This window comes from Manis pentadactyla, chromosome 1 (genome assembly GCF_030020395.1).
Source record: "Manis pentadactyla isolate mManPen7 chromosome 1, mManPen7.hap1, whole genome shotgun sequence".
NCBI lineage: Eukaryota > Metazoa > Chordata > Mammalia > Pholidota > Manidae > Manis > Manis pentadactyla.
The window spans coordinates 9,719,352-9,737,179 of record NC_080019.1 but is presented as its reverse complement, the minus strand read 5'-3'; the positions used below and the strand labels follow the sequence as shown (position 1 = coordinate 9,737,179).

The 17,828-nt window shown below is 43.9% G+C and overlaps 1 protein-coding gene across 2 annotated transcripts in view; it reads right to left on the bottom strand.

Moving 5' to 3' along the window:
- EBF2 (EBF transcription factor 2) overlaps positions 1 to 17,828 on the bottom strand; it is a 179,902-nt gene that overhangs the window by 25,322 nt on the left and 136,752 nt on the right. For both annotated transcript variants that reach the window (XM_057486386.1, XM_036889114.2), the window contains exons 8-10: positions 14,442 to 14,559; positions 12,776 to 12,906; positions 11,773 to 11,899 (exon numbers count right to left, since the gene is read on the bottom strand). In XM_057486386.1, coding sequence (XP_057342369.1) covers positions 11,773 to 11,899; positions 12,776 to 12,906; positions 14,442 to 14,559 — 376 coding nt within the window. The remainder of the gene's footprint in view (positions 1 to 11,772; positions 11,900 to 12,775; positions 12,907 to 14,441; positions 14,560 to 17,828) is intronic.

Sequence of the window (17,828 nt, the reverse complement as noted above, 5' to 3'; positions counted from 1 at the left end):
TTGACTGTGGGTATAATATATGAGGTTCTGGGCATATCTTGGGCCCAATGAATAGACACAAATGATAAGCAGTGTGTGAAGGGTTTCTTTTATAAGTAAATAGTATTTAACTAAAAATATCTACTGGGAACCATTCACTTAAAAGACAGCTGATTGGTGTTCAATATTAATTTTCCCAAGGGTTGATGAGATGTATAAGTTCTATATGATTTTTTTCTTTCCTTAAGAAGAGGCACAGAAACCAAACAATGCTTCCTCTAACTTATGCCTCTACTTCTTTTTCCCAAAAATATAGGGGACACTGGCTAACATGGAAAGGGGACTCTTTGTTAGAGTTCTGGTCAACCCTCAATAAAGACAGCATTGACACCACAGGCAGAAGGTCATTCATGCCCTTGACCAACAGAACTGATCAGAAAGATGGCAACATCAAGGGCCCATCGAGTTCACTGGCAGAAATCTGAGAGGAGACGAGTGAGATGGGGAGAGGGGAGATCTGGCTGCTCAGTCAGGCTGCTGCTCTGGGGCCTTGGCCTGGCTTTCAGCTTTTCTCACTAGTAAGCCTTCAGTTGGAACAAATGATCATTGGAGAGTTTATGCATGGCCATCAAGAGGCTGATAAAAGTCTAGGAAGTCTGGGCCCTTTACCAAGTGTGCGCACAGCCCACGGTCCACAAAGGGGGTTAGCCCACAGAAGTGGAGGGTCTCTCCAGTCCCAAATCTAAATCCCAGCTTCTCCAAGAATAAAGAAAACAATGGAGAAGGATCCTGCCAATAAACTGAACATCTGTGTGATGTGACTGCCAGACAAACACCAGATCGGAAGATGGCCTTTGCTAAGCAAGCATGGGAGAACACGTGCATTGGGAAGGCCTCTCCCTGCAGCTCTGGTCGAAGACAGTTTCTCTCTGTTGACAGGACAGGAAGGCATGAAACAACTCAGTGGAGAGGAATTCAGGCACATAGACTAGCCGCTGCTCCCCGCCACCTTTAGGACCTCTCCACCCTGCTGCTCCCACCATGTCTGTGCCTTCAAAGTGCTTTGATCCAACATGCTGATTCCCACGGGGTCCACCTTCTAGTTCCTCATTCCCTCTGCTTCCTCCTAATTTTCTCACCCAATCATGTACCTTCTGCTCTGCTCCTCATGTGTCCAACATTCAAAGGCTCCATTCAATTAGCACTTTAATGCTCCCAAGTTAAATGTTTTCACATCATTTGATGGTGTGCTGGAGATAAAGCCGGCCCCACTCAGGATCTGTGTTAGCTCCCAACCCTGACCCACTATGCCACCTTCAAAGCTAGGTGCCCTTTGGTTTATGTCTCTGCAAAGACAGCAGACTCGAAGATCCCTCGTCAGCTCTTGCACTATATGATTCTAAGACTATTATTTATTTGGTGCAGTGAAATTCTTCCTTGAGACGTGGAGATGGATGGGGTTGAAGCCATAGGCTGTTGAATTAAGTTGTCTTTCCCCTTTGCTACATTGAAATCTCTCCCTCCATCCATTTGTTTTAATGTAGCAAAAGTTCAGTGTCACCAATTGAAAAAAAAAAAAGAACAAAGATAATAGAGGTACACATTATTAAGACCTGGTCCCCGCCTTTATGGATAGAGGAGCCAGAACACGAGATGAGAACCAGCAGTGTACAAGTGAAAGATTAGACTGAAGCCTTTGATATTTAATTTTAAATGAAATATTAACTTAATATTTAATTACGCTTTGGTTTCAAAGAAAACTGCAGCAGCAAGACAGATTGTTTGAAGAAAGGAGTAATATACATGGTTAAGGAGACAACTGTAAAAATTAAAGATAAATTTCAAGGGTAAATCTAAATGCCACAATGGAGCAGTTATGAATATGCTCACATATTCTCTGTAATGTGTATTTAGAATATTATAGCTGAGAGCACCAGGCCATTAAGGGGCTGGGATATCTCTCGTGAAACACCAGCCCCTATTCTGGGGCTTCCAACGGAGACATCATTCCTCAGACTCGGCTGAATGATGGATCCGAATTTCACAAGATGTGGGGGAGGAGGCAACTTCAGTCAAACTGCAGGCTACCAGGAGGGCCATTGATTCAACCTGTTTCCAGGGTGAACTGGGAACAATTGTACTTGGACCAGTTTTTTGATGTCTGAATTGGGTATTTTTAACTAAAAACCAGATTCATTTCTTAAATGGGATTTTTTTTTCCAGGATAATGCTATAAAGGGGGGAAGAAAAGAAATGTCAAGCGGATGAGCTATTAACATTTGCAATCCAGCCTGCACATCTGTGCAGTGTAGCTTTATGTAGGAGGACCCCCACATCCCGCACCCAGTCTCGGGGAGGAGATGGTTCAGGGTACGACTTGGGGAGGTTTGTGGGAAAATCTAAGGCCTTCCATTTCTCCTTCCAGCTGCTGCCTGTTCTTGGCCATTTTCTTGTTAACACTTTCTCCCGAACAATGAAAGCAGTATGTCATCAAACACACAGGTTTGTGCCCAGGTAACAGGTAAGAAGTGGTCTCGGGGAGAGGGGTAGCTGACATTGAATTTTGGCTTGTCACTGTGTCTGGATTAGCCAGGGAGCGTCACCAGCTTCTAGTTCAACCGCACACCCCGGGAAGATGCTTCTCGGCGTGCGCCTGGGCAGCTGGGCCTGGCTGCTCTCTTCTGCTCTTTTGTCCTTGAAAACCTGCTTCTCCTCCAACCGCCTGCAGCTCCCATGTCCTCAGGCCACCTTGGCATTCTCTATCACCTACAAAATCCTCATTTCCAATCTAGACCCAGGTGTTAAGAGCACAACAGAGCAGGTCTTTCAAAAAGAATTCTGCTTTTACAGAGAAGAAGGTCAAGAATGTCCGCCCTCGATCCAGCAGCAATAAGGGAGGAAGCCACCACCTAAAACTCTCCCAGAATCTGTCTGTCCCTCTGCCAAATGCTTACAATAGCAAAATTTGCTTGTAGTTTTCTATCTCTATACATAATACATTAGCATGTCTATAGCATTCTGGGGCTTGTTCCCAGTAAGATGAATATCTTCCTAGTTTTTAGGTTAGAAACCTGAGGCAAAGAATGATTAAGTGATTTGCCAAAAAGTTGGGACTCGAATCCAGAGCTCTAAACTCTGTGTCATGTCTATTCTCCTCCCCAATGCTACTTTCTCTCAAGTTTAATAGCAAACTGGAGTTTATATTTCCTTTGCCTTCTGCAATTTCAGTTATTCATGGAGAGAATAATTTCTCGGAAATTCAAAATAGTTCCTAGGCTGTAAGACCAACATGCCACTGACATAGAAATATCTCATTTTGCAATCCGGCACCCCAGGACAGGTGAGGGGTCCTCTGAGCCCCCTCCATGCTTACTGGCCAGGCCTACCTCCTGTGCATTTCCTCAGAGCACAAAGTCATTGACATTTGCCAAGTAAAATGACCAGATGAAGCCAAACAGACAGCCTCACTGTAATCTCTCCAAAGAAGCTGTACGGTGTTGGCTGGCAGCCGGAGGGACTAGGACTAGGACAGCTAGGACTGAACCCAGCTTGGTGACCTTAGATGGCGGGATTCTCATCTGTAAAGGTGAGATACCAGTGGACCCATCATAATGGGAAAAGTGGTGTTTTTACGAGCTCATAAGACAGAACCTGGCTCTATGGGCTAAGGAGATGACAGATGTGAGTATTTATTTACTGTCACCATTTTTTTTCTTACTAGTTCTATCAGATGATAGAATTTAATGGGAATCTTCTAAACCAGGAGTCAGATGGTTGGACTAGATTCTGCAGAAAGCCATGGGAACACCACTGAAAAGCTGTGCTCTTCTACTCCCACCCTCAATAAACAGCCATCTGCTCACGCACCATGACTTTTCACTGGTCTCTATGGATGGTGCAGGTTTTACAATTACAGACAACGGCAACTGCACCCCTAAATGCCGTGTGCCAGACGTTATCTCCCTGCATCCTCAAGACAGGCAAAATCACCTGCTCAAGCAGTAGCCATAGACCCATCAGGTGCCCCCAGCAGGATTATTTTTCTGCACTGCCAGCTCTCTGTGAAAAAGTCCTTGGGGGAGGAGTGGGTCTCCTCCCCTCCAAGCCAGGGCTGACATACTGAGCCTCAGTCTCAGACCAGACACAAGGCACCTGAACCTTTCCTGATGAGCTGTATTCTCATGGGGAGCTCTGCATTCCGCAGCAGCACACGGCGCCCTTGCAAACCATGGTTGGAGACAAACAGATCCACAAAGTCACATGTTTAAAGAGAATCAGTTGTTTTCTGAGGCCTGGTTTGTTTATGCTATACTTAGAAGCAACAACCAAAATGCTGATTTATTGCACTTTGGATAATTATACCAGGAAGTAACATCTAACAAGCTTGGGCTTACTGTGGCGATGCGTCCTTGGACACACGAACCAACAACAGAAAGATCACAGGCCATAGCATGGGTGCAGTGCAGTGCAGGCTGAAGGAAGGGAGGTTCACTGCAGCTTCCTTTCCTACCTCCTGCTTTTGGAGCCTCTTTCTAGAAAGTTCCTCTAAGAGTGAATACTCCTGTGTTCATGTGCAATGACTCAGCTTCATAAGAGCTGCCCTGCATGCGGAGTACTTTAAAGCCAGAAAGTCTCTGCTGAGCAGGACTCAGGTTTCCTGAACTCGGTCCTTTAACAGTACAGATTCCCAGACCCTCGCAGAAGAGTGTGATTCTATATGGCAGGAATGGGGCCAAGCATGGGTCACATGCTTAGCCAAAGGAGGAAAACCCCTATGGTAATAGCACAGTTAGAACCAGAGCATGACAGTTGAAGAAAATGAGGCTCAGGGAGGTTAAGGACAAGATCTGAGAGCAGGTCTTGTGGCTGAGCCCCTGTGCCATCTCTTGGGTCCCATCCTATCCCAGGGCTCGCTCTGTCCCTACTAACGCTCTCTAGGTTGCCCAAGTGTTCCTTTGCTTCTAAAATCAAGATGCTATTCTCTATCTCACCGCTGGAGCTGAGTATTCTGTCTAGGCCTATAGTGGTCCCTGACACACCATCCTGCAGCCAAGCCCTGGACGGACGCCGGAGGGGCTGTTACCGAAGGCTCAGAACGTGTGGCTCAGGAGGCCGGGAGGCTGGCACTCCAAGAGGTGTCTGTCTGTCGCCTCACCTCTGGGGCGGAGCAGCCCTACCTGGAATCACATGGGGAAGCCACTGCCTTTCCAACCATTGGACTGAGATTCCCAACAGGTTTTACACTAGTTTTCCACCACCTTGGTGAGGAGGCAAGAAAAGAGGCCACCATTTCCTGTGGTGTCTGGAACCCTGAAGGATAACATCAGCCAATTGTCTCCACGAACTCGAGTGGCATTCGGCCCATAAATCTCAAGGTGAAAATTTTTAGGAAGAGTGAGCAGCCTTCCGAGCCCTCCCAGACAGTGTTCGTATTGCTATTTTCTTCTCTGATTGTGGAAAAAATATACTACTGCATCCCCACCCTTCGAACCCATAAGTGCCTCCCACGGACCTTCCTTCTCAAAGGCAGTCTTCACAGGCTTCCTTGGCTGGAGACACTTTCTTTTACCTGAAGAATCAAGTTTTCCAGTGTGTGCTGCTTTAGAATTTAAACAAGTGTAATGTGAGTTTTTTATATCGTATTTTCTTTGTTTAATCTTTTAACTAAAAATTACTTGATTTTATTGGAAAATAATAAATGTAAGTAAGCAAAATGAAAAAAAATTAAATGATAATACCAATAGCCAAAAGTCACCACTGTGACTTCCTGCACAGGCTTTCTATACCTTACTTGGGTTTTTTTTTTTTTGATGGAAATATTTTTTTCAATACTGTGCATATGGTTTTGCAGCTTTTTTTTTTTTAACCTATATCACAGACATCTTTCATGGAACGAAATAGCCGTCCACAGCATTATTTTGTAATGTCTAAGATGTGTTGAATCTTACACCTACACAAATGCTCTATTTATTTAATGAGCCCCCTAATGGACACTAAGAATGTTGTCAAATTTTCACTACTATCAACAGGGCTGCAGTGAACAGCCTTCAGGCAAACTCAGTTATTTCCTAAGTATACATTCCTAAAAGTAGAATTGTTGGGTCAAAGGGTTACATACATTTTTAAAGCTTGTACCATCAAAATATTCTCCTGAAGCCATCAACCTTCCTATAGCAGTAATGTTAGAAAGTCGCCACTTTCTTCTAATTTTCCAATCTGGGTATTTTTATTTGTTTAAAAGTAAAAATCCTTGCCAAGATGGCAGAGAAAAAATATTATCCTGTAGTTGCCTTAATTTGCATTTACTTGATCATTAGTGTGCCTGGGTTTTTTAAACATAGGCTTATTGCTTAATTGTATTCCTTCCTGAATTAACTCCTCATATTCCTTGCTAGCTTTTAATTCACTTTTTCTCCTTAATTTGTAAAATATTTAACATTCCTCTCTTTATCCGTGATTCGTAACATAGTGGTTGACAAAGAATAGGCATAAAATAAACTTTCACTGAGCAAATGAATGAATTGTTTTATATGTAAATTAGAGGGTCATATATAACAACTATGTTCCCGGCTTGTCCTTTTCCATTTGATTCGATGGCCAACATTTGGACGTGCAAAATTTTCTTTTTGTGTAACCACATACTTATTGCTTGGTGGTTTCTCTGGGGTCAAGATTAGCAAAGCTCAAGTTTATAATTTTTTGAAATGCCTACATTTTTCATTAAAATATTCAATTCAAATATGTTTCAGTTGATGTTATAAAATTAGATACCTAACCTTTTTTTATGCTTACCTAGTTGGCCCAGGGCCATTTGTTACACATTCCAAATTTCCACATTGTCTTTTAATGGCTCCACACCTACACAAATGCTTATGTATTTACACTATTTATGTGTACAAAAACTGTTTATGTTTTAAATGTTCTCTTGTGTTGCATGACATTTCTATATGTTCCCACAAAGCTCCATGTTCTTTTAATTACTGAGACTTGAAATAGATTTTAACGTCGGGTAGGGCAAGGCTCTCTCGTTTTTCAAAATGAGGGGTCTGATTTTAACACCATTACTTTTCCAGGTGAGCTTTTGTAAGCTTTCCCCAAATATTTTGTTGGTATTTTGATTGGCATTGTGTTAAATTTATTCATTAATCGACATCTTTACAATATTAAATCTTCCCACCTCTCCACCAGCTGGAAGTATTTTGTCCTTCCTCTGAACTCCCTTAGCACTTTATACCTTTTTAAAAATCACTTTCTAAACTATACCCACCCAATTTTTCAAACCTGAAACCTGAGAGTTGTCCCCCACTCCCTTTTCCAACCTTCACCCCATCCAATCAATCATCGAGTCCGGTCAGCACTACCTCCTAAATTCCATCCACTTCTGCCTGTCCCCACCACCGTCACTCTAGTCAGAGCTGCCATCATTTCTGGCTGGGGCTACCACACTGGCCTCCAAATGACCCCCCAGATCCACCCTGGCTTCCAAGCCATTTTCTACAGTGCAGCCAGAAAAATCTTGTTAAAGGCAAAACTGCTCATGGCAGTCCCCAGATTTAAAATATGCAGTAGTTCTCTATGGCACTTGGGGGTGAGGAAGACCTCAACCCTCCCTTCCAGCCTGACCCTAACCTTCTTTAACTCGTTCTTTCTGCTCTGTTCATAGTGGCCATTAAATATATTCCATATTCTTTCCCACCCCAGGGCCTTTGCACATACTATTGCCTATGTCTCACTGTTCCTAGCCCTCCCTATCATCTCAAATTAAGAAGGTTTGATCTCTCTGGCATATGTCCCTGGTGTCCTATGCAACTCCTTTTTAGTACTCATTACATTTGTAATTCCTTGTTCAGGCTGGTCTCTATGATTATAACACTAATAGTGATAAGAATAATATTAATAATAAACACTTTTTTGGAAAATAAGATATAGTTGCTCTCTATCCCAAGTGTTTACATGAAGAGGTGTTCTAGACCTGGCTTGTATTGGCTCATGAGAGCAGGTTGTTAAATTTTCAGGAATTTTGTGAGTCACTTGATGTGTCATATGTAGCTTGAAACCAGCCATGGTGAGAGTATCTGCACCAAGGAAACCAGAAAATTCCACAAACTAATGCCCATCCACCCACCTTTTCCCCAGAGAGCTGCCCGTTAAAACTTTACCAACACACCGCTGTTTGCATGCACTGCAATATTTAGTCCTCACCACAGCTCTGTGAGGTAGGTAGCCAATTTTATAGATGGGGAAACTAAGAGGTTAAGTCACATAAGATTTGAGGGCTACTTGGAAGCAAGCCTTGACATGTGTCCAGGCAGTCAGACCGTAGAGCACGAGCAGCTCATTTTTAGGTCCACACAGCAACGTTGAGGAGAGAAGGATGCCACTGAGCTGACTGGGCTGCGTGTCAGACACACAGCACAGTGCTGAGCCCAGTGGGCGTGCTCAATCAATATAGGCTTCACAAATAAGGCAAAAACATCTCAGCACATCGGGAAAACAGAGCTATTTGCCTCCACACTATTGCTAAGGCACCAGGTAGGAAGGCCAGAGATTGGAGTCCTTGCTCTGACTCTGCTCCAATTCAGTGGGCAACTGTGAGTAAGTCACTTCTCCGGGGGTCAGTCTTCCCATCTGCAAAAGAGGGAGTTTGACTAGATGATCTATAATGTCTCAGCATCTCTAAAATTCTTTGAATTTATGTGTAACATGACATCTGTTATTTTCACAGTTATGTGGCCTCCTCTTCTACCGGGCACTGTGTTTCCACACACTGTGAGTTACAGCCTCATGCACTCTGTCTGGCAAGTTCCGACACTGCTTTTGAAATGTCACTGTGCTGTCACCTCCTCTGGATCCTCACTGATCCCACAAAGCCTGCCACTCCCTTCTCAGTCCTCCCATAATCCTTTGTGCATTATGTCTCTTATGAGATGCAAGTGTCTTATCCAAAGTGTCTGTCTCTCCTTCTGGAACTGTAAGCTGCTAAGGATACACTGACATTATTGATTTTGTGCCTGGAGCATAATTTGGAGCGGCTCTATGTTCAATGAATATACGGATTATACTGATTCCTGGGTCCTGCCTTCAAAAATTGACATCTAATTGGTCCGGGATCCAGCCTAGGCGCTGGTGACTTAAAATACAGCCAAAGGTGAGAACGTCTGCTTTCGGAGAAAAGAAAGTCTACACATGCACACACACACGTGCACGCCACACCTGGCCCCACATCCACAGCCCCACTGAGCATTGAGATTGTTCTTTTCTTCGGAAGGGAGTTGAGCATTGGGTGCAATGTGATTTTATTAGTCCTACCCACCTCCTCACAGGCCAGCCTGTCATCCACAGAGAGGGGGTGTGCTTGAGAAAAGAGAAAAGCCAGCGCCCCATATGTGGAAAACACACCGGAGGGAGACCCTCACTCACAGAACTACAGCCCATGTTCCTGGTTCCCTTACCCGCCACCCCACCCCTCCACCATCCCCTTCACAAGCTCCTCCTTCCACTCTGAGCCCTAACGTCATTGCTCCCGAGACGCCCCATCAAGACTGTGTCGTCCTGTGGCTTCATGCCCTTCCACCGGCCCCTCACCCAGCCTGGGGGCTTTCAATCCTGTCTGGATGCTGACAGCTCCCTTGTTCAACATCTCCAGTGTCTTCCAATCCAACCCCTTGCCAGTTCCCACCTCATTCCCCAGTATTTCTCCTCCCCATTGACCCCCCTCCAGCCACACGGACACCAGGCTTATTCTCACCTCTCTGTCTGTCATCTGTTCTCCGCCTGGGACGCCCGCCCCTCACTCACTGACAGCCAGCTCTGGGGATGGAGGGAAGGCAGGGGGAGTGCAGAGGGGAGGGGCGCAGGCAGATATGGAGGGAGGGGCACCAATTTTCACGTCTGCGTCACAGGCCTCCTCTCGGCCTTCCTCAGAGCAGCCCTCCCTGACCACCTGCTCAAACCCGCCCACACTCCTTACCCCTTACTTAGCACGACCTGAAATTAGGTCATCTGTTTCTTTGCCGCTTGTATCCCCCTCTAGAATGTAAGCTTTACTAAGATGAGGGACGTTGTCTTACCCACTTCTACATCCCAGAGCCTGAAGTTGTGCCAGCCTGTGGTAGGCACGTAATAAATACTCATGTCAAGGAATGATTGGGAACTTACTGTGACTGCAGTGGAACCTTTCATAGACCCCAACACAAAAAATCAACCCAACCAAGATGAGCCTATCTCAAGAGAGAAAATTCACAGGTGAAATTTTAAGTAAATATTCCTAAAAATTACCCTCTTCCACCTACTGCTAAGTGATATCTAATCACACATTTACACTTAAACAAGAACAGGAGCTGAATCCAAATGAGGGAAGCATGCAGTATAAAATAATATTATTAGAAATTCACAATATGCCTGATATATTTTTTTGGCTTATCATTTTTTTCTCTATACCCCTTATTTACTCTTTCAAAGTACAAATCCGGGTTGGTCCCCCCTCTTTACACGTTCCCTGACTAATTCAGTCTTCATATTGACAGCATTTGTTTTTCCCAAGGTAACACCTTTGAGTTACTCTCCCTTGATAGGAACACTCAATGTCATCTTGTATCTCGCCAAGTCAAGTCCAAAATCCCATACGAGTCTTTCTTTTTTATTTTAAAAAATTGTGGTAACTTACACATAACAAAATTCACCAACTTAAACCATTTCCAAGTGCTCAGGTCAGTGGTGTTAAATTCAGTCACAAATGCTGCACCACCCATCTCCAGACCTCTTCTCATCTAGCAGAACTGAAGTTCTGTGCCCATTAAACAAGGACCCCCATTCCCCCTTCCCTACCCCTGGGAACCCCCATTTGGCTTTCTGTCTAACTTGACCTCTCTAGCTACCATACAGGCTTTTAAGCTGTTTTAATGTGGCTTCCTTCCCTCCCCTGCCCAGCTCATCAAGGCTAACTTCTGGTCTAAGTTCTCCCCAAATGCACTGCCACAGCTGTTGAACCAGCTGCTGAAGCTCTCCCCTCCAGGCACCTACTCACCCCAACCTCCGGGCATTTGCACATGAGATTCCCACAGTTGGAACATTCTTCCTGCTTCTCTTCACCTATCCAAAACCTCCCCATCCTTAAAACAGTCTTCAGTTTCCATCTGCTCCTTTGAAACCTCACCCCACTGCCCCAGTCCACACTAAATCCTCTCTTCCTGGAACTTGTATTCCGTTCATGGAAGTTCCAAGCATTTTGCCTATTCTAATTCTCCAACTGTTCTGTGCAATACACCACTGCCTCCTCGCAAAGTTTCTAAACTCCCAAATAGGGACCATGCCCTATATGTCACTGTACCGTCCACCTAGAAGAAGTAGATAAAAAGTAGACATTCAACAAATATTGAACTAACATCATTTCTACTTTCATGAAATTCAGAAATAATTGGAATCACTCTGCAGCATCATTGGGCAACTTTCATGCAAACTTTTCAAGAAAATTTAGTGATACCCACAACTTGGTCTAATTTTTTGTCTGGTAGCTCAGAAATAAGTCTGTCTAGCATGGTTCTACCAGAGGCAAATTGTAAGGACATACTCCTGAAATGAGCAGCCATGACCATGTCCCAGCAATTGCTTAAGTAAAATACAAATTTAGAATCAAGTCTATACCTCTCCCTTCAAAGCCGATCACCTAGTCCACCCTCCTTGCACGAGCAGAAAGACCTAGAAAGGTCAGAATGATCATAAAACAGAGAGACCCAGGACCAGAGCCAACATGAGCCAGGAGCCAGCCTCCCTTGGAAGCATCTTTCCACCCACCTGTGTAAATGAACCTCCCTGGAGCTCCTTTGCAGAACTGCTTGGATTTGTAAGATAGTGTCACTTCCACCACTCCGGGGATGTGCCGAGGAGGAGTCTGCACTCTGATGGCGTGAGGAGTTATTAGCTGAGGAATGAAAAGGCAGGGAAATGAAATAGCCATCATGCAAGTTATCGCCGAGAATGCTAAGGATGCGGGCATCTCCCATGACCGTTCCCGCAGGGCAAGCTGGCGTGCTCATGGTGCTCCCGACGCTCTGCCCTGGGTCTTACATGTCTCTCTCTCTCTCTCTCTCTGGAATTTCCTCTCAACCTAACCTATCTAGGTCCTTTCCTTCCTACCAGCCCTGCTCAAGTTCCTCCCCTAAATTCCACCCTGCTATGATCTCACGTATTGATTTGGCAATTTCCATATCCAGCTTAATGCTGTTACTTTTCTTTCTGTAATGTGTCTTGTTGGTTTTCTCATTATGAAAGTGGAATATACCACTTCAGAAAATTTGGAAATTACAGGAAAACATAAATAAAAATATTAACTTTACAGAACCCAGGGACAACCATTATTAATCCTTGGTGTGTTTCTAGTACTTCCCTATGAATGTGTGTTTTATATACATATGCTTATACGTGTGTTGCCCTCATGTTTTTTTCACTTAACATGACAGCATAAGCATTATGTGTCATTAGAACTTTTTCAAAACATAGTTTTTCATGGTGGAATGATATTCTATCATTTATTTAACCATTCTCCTATTTATCCAATATCTAGGCTATTTCTAAGTTTTGACAATTATAAATATGACTGCAATGCATGTTCATCGTTTTAAGGGAATCCGCAGCCTGCAACAAATTCTGGCTTGTGTGTCTTTTAATCCTCGCCTTCCTGCTCATGGTAAGTACTCAATAATGTGCATTCATGCTGCTGATGCTCCAGGAATTACTAGTTTCCCCAGACCAAAACAATCTTTGCACCAAAGAAAGTCAGGGAAGGCAAGGGGCCTACCTCGCTCCATACTAGCATGGTCCCAAATACCACTTGGAGGCCATCAAAGAAGTTGTCCCCGATGATGATGACCATGGCTCCTCCTGTGGTCCAGCCTTCACTTGGGCTGATGGCTTTGATGCAGGGGGTAGCTAAGAAGATAGGAAAGAAAAAGTCAGTCCTGTCCTTTGGTAGTTGAAGTTCGGAGTCGTAGGGAATCGCCACTCTCGAAAGCTGTCGATCATTCCAAGCAGTTCGAGTTGAGCTTTGCTGACTTGCCATCACTCCCTAATTTAGTTGTTGGTTTTCACCAGGTCATTAAAGCCTTAAGAGTTGACCACTATGTATGAAAATGTGGAACACTCAGCTATTGTGCAAAGGGTGTTTTTAAAACTCTGTTGTTTTTCCCCATATTTTTATAAGTTGATCATACTGGAAATGTGTAAATCCCTTTTCTCTCCCCACCTCCTCTGCCCCAAGATGTTAAGATTTACAAGTCCTTAATGTGCTAGAGAGAGAAAGAGAAAGCAAAACCTATCATAGTTGAAGATTTTTTTCCACTCTATCAAGAGACAATTTCTAATCACTTTCCTAACTTTGTAGGAGGGATTTTCCCCCCTTCTTCCATATGTTCAAGGCCTCTCGACTTTACATCCCAACAGGAACCCAAGATGGTTTTCAGGCCATAACTAAAGTCAATCCATCACTCCATTTCCAAAGTTGACAGGGTCAAAGGTGGAGGAGAACTTTGGCAGGACTCCAAAAACATGAGCCCCCTTTGAACAGCCAGTCAATCACATCCAATCAGTCAAAAGAAACTGGATGGGTTCCTAGTTCTGAACCCTGGGGTTTTCTTCTCCCCTTTCAGTGCCCACTGTGGGAGAATTAACACCACTCCAAATTCTTTACTGATTCAATCATTTTCTTTCAGTTCATTAATTCCTACTTGAAATGGTACAAGACAAATTTTAAGGGCTGAGTTGGAGTAGGGGGCGGGTGGGCAGTATACAGCAAAACATCACACCAAAATAGTAGCCGTATATTACTGCATAAATAGTAATACAGCCATTCATTCTATATTCCAAGGCCTTCCTACACTCATGAGTTGGGGAGCATGGAAGGAAGGAGAAGAACTTAGATGGAATTACTTAAGTTTGTCAGTTATCTTCCTTCACATACTTTAATTTTTCAGACAACTTGAAGTTTAACAGTTACCAGTATTTCTAATTACTTTAATGCAGTTGGAAAACTACCCAGAGCAGACCATGATTTCTTCTTGTCCAAGCAAACAAAAATCAATTAGTGTCAGTTTCATTCTGCACATTGTTCTGTTTTGCCCACAATCTGTTTAAGGGTACGTCTGACACTTATTCATACATGTCTGGCACAGTAATGTTCCTGTTTAACAAAGATGTCATGGGCCTACATTTGCCTGCAATAGCCATCTAGAAAGGCACAGAAGAGACAGTGAAGTGGGGTTTGGGGGGGACCTGAGTATCAGGAGACATGTGGGGGCTACACCAGGGCAGGTGGGAGTCAGTATTTACCACTTTCACCTTAAAACCCACACAGTGCTGAGTACTTTCTCCACTCCTACTCTGAGACATAAATCTGACACTCAAATGTGGAAATTTGTAGAGAACTTCATTTGTCTGCCATTCTCAACCCAGACCACAGACAGCCCTACCTTCTGAGGGGTCCAGTCTTCTCGCCCTCCGCCCATGCTTCGAGTTGTTATGAACAAACATGTTGTCGGAAACGGCCAGCACGTGTCCATCCACATTCACCGTTGTTGACAAGACAACCTGTGCATTCAAAGTACAAAGTGGGGTGGGGGAGTTAGCTTCACATAAAGTAGTAAAAGTTGCAGCATTCTGTTTTGCAGACTTTCATGTGGGTAACGAGAGATGGGGCAGAATGGGGAGACAGAGCCATGCTCTCGGCATCTCAGTCAGCTTATTCTCCTTCTGTAATTACAGCTGAGCTTCATGGACAAAGAGGCCAGCCTTTGCCCATGTGTTGTCACGTGTTTGTGTTCAAATGATACCCAGGTGATGAAGTGGGGAAGCTGGCGATGTGCCTGCTGGTTCTAGAAACGCAGTTCTCTATCAAAGGACTCGGACAATCATTCCCAGCTGACCCTTGAGCTATCGTCACAGTCATGTATCACCAATGATGCATGATCAGGAAGATAAGACCTAAACAGCAGCAGGAAGGTCACTTCTCCAGGCTCGGGAATGGGTTCCTGCACTTCTGACATGTGTTGAAGTCATGCTGGGCATGGAGATGTTGCCTGGCCAGTTGTTGGTGTCCCCGATCGCTGGAGAGCAGAGGCAGAGAGGCTCAGATTTTTGGTGAGAAGGTAAGGTTGCTGGAATTCAGTGTTGAAAATGTAGGACATTTAGTATCTAACCAGAGGAAAGGGAAGAGATGAGTGTGGAGTAGTAGAAACAGGGATCTGGGAGTCCGACCTGAACTCAAATCCCACGCCTGCTCCTCCTGACTTATAATGATGGACAAATCACTTAGCCTTTTCAAATCTCCCTTTCTCTTATCTGTAAACCATTAATAATGATCCTATCTCAAGGTCTGAATGAAATAAGGATAAAATAATACATGTAAAGCATTCGGTGCAGGGCTTGGCTTGTTCCAGTCAGGATGAGTTCCTGTGCTAACCGCCTTCTCTCTGCCTCATGTGACCAGTCAGGAGGACAGATGGCATTATTCACAGAGCCTCTCCCATAGTCTGAGCTCTGGCAGAGGCTCTAGGAAGGGGAGCCCAGAGCCTGGGCACCAACAGGGACAAGGCATGGTCCCCTTCCCTTGAAGGGCTTCCTTGCAAGCTGGAGAAACATGCCTCACACATGAAACAAGTAGCACGTAAAATGGAATCAAATTGAGTTCTCTGTGCTGCAGATCAGGGCAGTGGGAGAAGTTCACAGAGGCGGTCAGCCAAGGCTGGAGCAGTGGAGAAAGTGTAGCAGAAGTGAGTGGACTCAAGTGCACCCACCACCTGCTTATTGGACCCAGGAACATGCGCCATTATAGATACAAGTCTGCTTGTCAGTTGAGTATGGGTGGCAATTTATTTTGAGGAAGGAACTTGTTACATACATATTCATACATATGTGTAGACCTTTCAAGGAAAGTCATTGAACAGGTGTCTAATGAGAAGCCATGTATTAAAATGACCCTTCCTGTCTACTCCCAAGTTAAATTTGCTGATATTCTTTTTACTTGCAATTTTTCTGTCATCCCTCTCTTACTTATTAAATGAAGGGGTAAAAAACCTCAACCCTGCCTCATCTCCCATTATGAAATAAGATTCATTAGATGGCACTTAAAATCTCTTTTTACTATGAATAATTTCAAGCAAACAAAATCAAAAGAATAGGATAATGCATCCCCCTCCCTTGGGTGAAATTTACATGTGTTGAAATGCACAAATCTTAGCTGCATAATATTGGCAACTGGACACACCCAAATCCACACCAATCATGAGATAGAACATTTCCATCACCCCAGGAAGTTATCTTCTGCCCCCGCTCAGTCAACCCTACTCACTACCCACCCCACCCCAGGGTAACACTTTTCTGATTTTTTCGAACCTTAGATAGAGTTTTAGATGGTATCTTTTAAATAAAAAAATTTTAATATACTTAAATATAATAGGGGTTTGGGATAACCCCTAAAACCATGAGTTCACTAAGTATTTCACCTAGCTTGCTGCCATGGGCACAAAAGTAGCATAAGGAAATTTTACATGGACTTAAGTGAGCTTCAGTCATTCAACCCAAAAGCATTCACTGAGGCCCTACTATGTGTCGGGTATTATGTTATGTGTCTGTTCAAAGACAACAGAATTTTGTGCTCCTAGTCAGCTCTGTGTCTCCCCCAGACTGTACTACAGACCCAGTGTCCCTGCCTCTCTATGACACCAGAATGTACTTACAGGAAACTCAATTGTCTTTCAGAAAATTATTGTCAATATAATTGCTCACTCTTCAAGGATGAAGCCTGTCTAGCTTTGGGTCTGTTTTTAATTGTGTCCATGTTCATACGTTAAAAGTCTGGGCAAAATCCTTCCAGAAAATTCCTATCATGTGGGGGCCACGATAAGATGGAGACATCCATTACTCTCCACGAGGGCTCGGAGGCACAAGTTCCTGTCGGGCCTATCTCAGCAGAGCACAATGACAGCATCACAGTCAAAGGGAGAGACAAGCTGTGTCTCTCCTGGTTACCAGGTTAAGAAGAACGTCAAGGTTGAATGCACTGACCTCTCTATATGCTTACCCTCAGAAAATAACAGGAGGAGGTGGAGAAAAAAGAGGAATCAGATCATTTTTTAAGTTGTGTGTATGAATGGAGTTTAAAAGACACCAGCTGCCATCCTTGGAAAAACACAAAAATGAGAGCGTACTTCAGGTTTTAATTGCTAATGAATGGTACCGGGCACAATGAGGGGGACCCCAGACTGTTCAGGGGTTATGTGGATCTAAAGAGCATTCTCTCTGAGACCACTTTAATTCATTCCAGAAGCTCCTCGTCATACTGTACTTTAATGCTCCTCGTGCGTTCCTGCCACAAAATATGGGACTTTTTCGAGCCAGCTGATTTCATCATTGTCCATTTGGGTGGAGCGAGATTCAGTTCCAAAGTGAACATTTCCCGAATGACATACCCTGATGGTTCAGATGCACTTCATTATTTTCTATTAACAATGGAAATAAATTTTAATCTCTTGCTGGCTAGCATTGGCCTCTCATGACAGCAAGGGAATTAACCTGAATTATTTCAGTGTCTGTAAAATTTATTACAAGATTTTAAATTATGTCCAAATGTATGTGCATGTGCATGCATATATATAGATACGAGGCAAGTTCCCATTTTGAATATTCCAAATATCTTAGACTGTAAGATATCTAGAAGAGCTTGTCTGCTAAACTGAATTTGCCAAATGTAAAGGGCTTAGCTCACATGTGAAACCAGACATGTTTGGTTGTTGTTCTTATACATGGAGACACACAAATGTTGGCCTTATACATTCCCTCTACTTCTGTAAGAATGAGCT